Raw genomic sequence first — 1,980 nt, 5'->3', positions numbered from 1 at the left:
CTCCTTAACTGAAAGATTTATGATAAAAGAAAAAAGGTTGATTGCCTGACCTTTAAATCCCACAAATCAGAAAATGGTGTTGATGTTAGTGTTGTTGCATCTGGAACCCACACTGCTCTGCTAGCTCAGTGTTGTTAAATGTGGGAATAATGTCCCAGTGGAGTGTATGCTCGCTCAGTGTTGTTAAAGGTGGGAATACTGTCCTGGTGGAGTGTACAGAGCAGAAGTGGAAGGTGTTGATTGCATATTCTGCGTCTGTTGTTTATAAATCGTTTGGGATCCAACGTGCCAGTGCTTCAAGGCCATGGTAAATAAATAGTCACTTATTGGACCTGCTGTTGCCATCTTGTCTGGAGTTCCTGGAATCTGTTCCTTGGTTTTTGGTGGTTACCTGTCTGTGTGGGTGTGACAGATCGAGAAACGTCATCTGAGGAGTGTGGTTTTATTTTTATTCAATGGCAAACAATCAAAGCAACATGCTGCTCTCTGCATGTTGTTGGCAAGTAATGTACAAAAGCAAATAAACATTCCACATGCATGACAACTTGCAGATCAATAACTAATGGGGAACTGTTTAATTCCATACTTCATACTTCTTTACACAAAAATCAAAAAGGTTTACAGGTACAATAAAGTCTGAGGATGCAGCCTTATGAATTCGGTGAAAATTATATTGTATGATGTGGTAATGGAAGCAATTGAGCAATGACATGGACAGAACATAACACTGGGGCTTGACCTTGGTAGTAAGAAATTGGTAATATGCATTGCATACTGTATCTATTGATTGCTTTTCCCACTGCAAATATTAAGCCAGTATAGTGTCTTTCTTTTGAAATAAATGAATAATTCTCTTTCGTATGTCTGGTAAGTTTAGACCATAAATGAGGGGATTTAAAACCGGGGGAATTATAAGAAATTCTAATGATAGAATGATCGCCAAAATCTGCAGGTCATTCCCAAGTTCAAATCGACTTATCATGATCTCACAAAACATAGTTATTGAGTAATTGACAAAAGTCACTATGTGAGGGAGACAAGTTTGCAGTGCTTTTTTCCTGAATTCCTTGGAGCTTTTATAACAAACAGCCAAAATGTTTATGTATGAGTACAATACAAAGCCCAAGGGTATAAAAACTGTAGTTACAGTGACGAAAAAGCCTACAATGTTGTTAACTGTTGTGACTATGCATGATAGCCTAACGACAGACCAGTTTGCACAGTACACTCTTGCTATTTCATTGCCGCACAATGGTAATCTGGCGGTAATTGAGACAATTACACACATACAAATTATGGGGTATATGGTGGCAATCGCCACCAGTGTACCAGTGGCTTTTAGAGTCATTATACTGCTGTATTTCAAGGGCTCACAGATTGCAACATGCCTATCATACGCCATTACAGTTAAAATGGTGAATTCACACATAGCGTAGGTGTAAATGACAAAAATTTGAATCAAACACGCAGGATGAGATATTGTGTGAAAGACAGAAAGTAGATCAATGAAGAACCTTGGATAGAATCCCAAAGTGCCAAACAGGGAATTCACTGACAGGCAAGAAATAAAGATATACATGGGCTGGTGCAGTGCTCTGTTTCTGATTATAACTACAATGATAATGACATTGAAAAACATTATTACAAAATACAGTGTGGCTGTTAAGACAAAGAAAATATAGTTCAGGTAAAGGTAGTCCTGGAACACGGACAGGTATAAATGAGATGAGAAAGTTCCATTTTCCATCTGCGTACAGGTGCTAACTGTCCTCTGGAGAATCCTGAAGGTCACAAAACACCTGTTAAAACTTATTAAATGATTGCAGGAATTACACAAGACTACAAGGTAATTCCACAATCATATCATTAATAAACAGTATTTAATTGTGATAAATAGTCTGCCTTAATTACTAGGTGTCATAACTGGTAGTGTGATGAATTATTTCTACATTATGCTTAATTTTTTTATCTTTATAGAAG

General features: G+C 37.4%; 1 protein-coding gene across 1 annotated transcript; it reads right to left on the bottom strand.

The window, feature by feature from the left end:
- Positions 1-808: 808 nt before the first annotated feature.
- LOC133107426 (olfactory receptor 10R2-like) lies at positions 809-1,747 on the bottom strand. The gene has a single exon (XM_061216415.1). It carries the CDS (start codon positions 1,745-1,747, stop codon positions 809-811), a length of 939 nt encoding a protein of 312 aa, XP_061072399.1.
- Positions 1,748-1,980: the final 233 nt, after the last annotated feature.

This window comes from Conger conger, chromosome 13, assembly GCF_963514075.1.
Source record: "Conger conger chromosome 13, fConCon1.1, whole genome shotgun sequence".
NCBI lineage: Eukaryota > Metazoa > Chordata > Actinopteri > Anguilliformes > Congridae > Conger > Conger conger.
The sequence above is the reverse complement of the archived record's forward strand: the minus strand, read 5'-3'. Positions and strand labels throughout refer to the sequence as shown.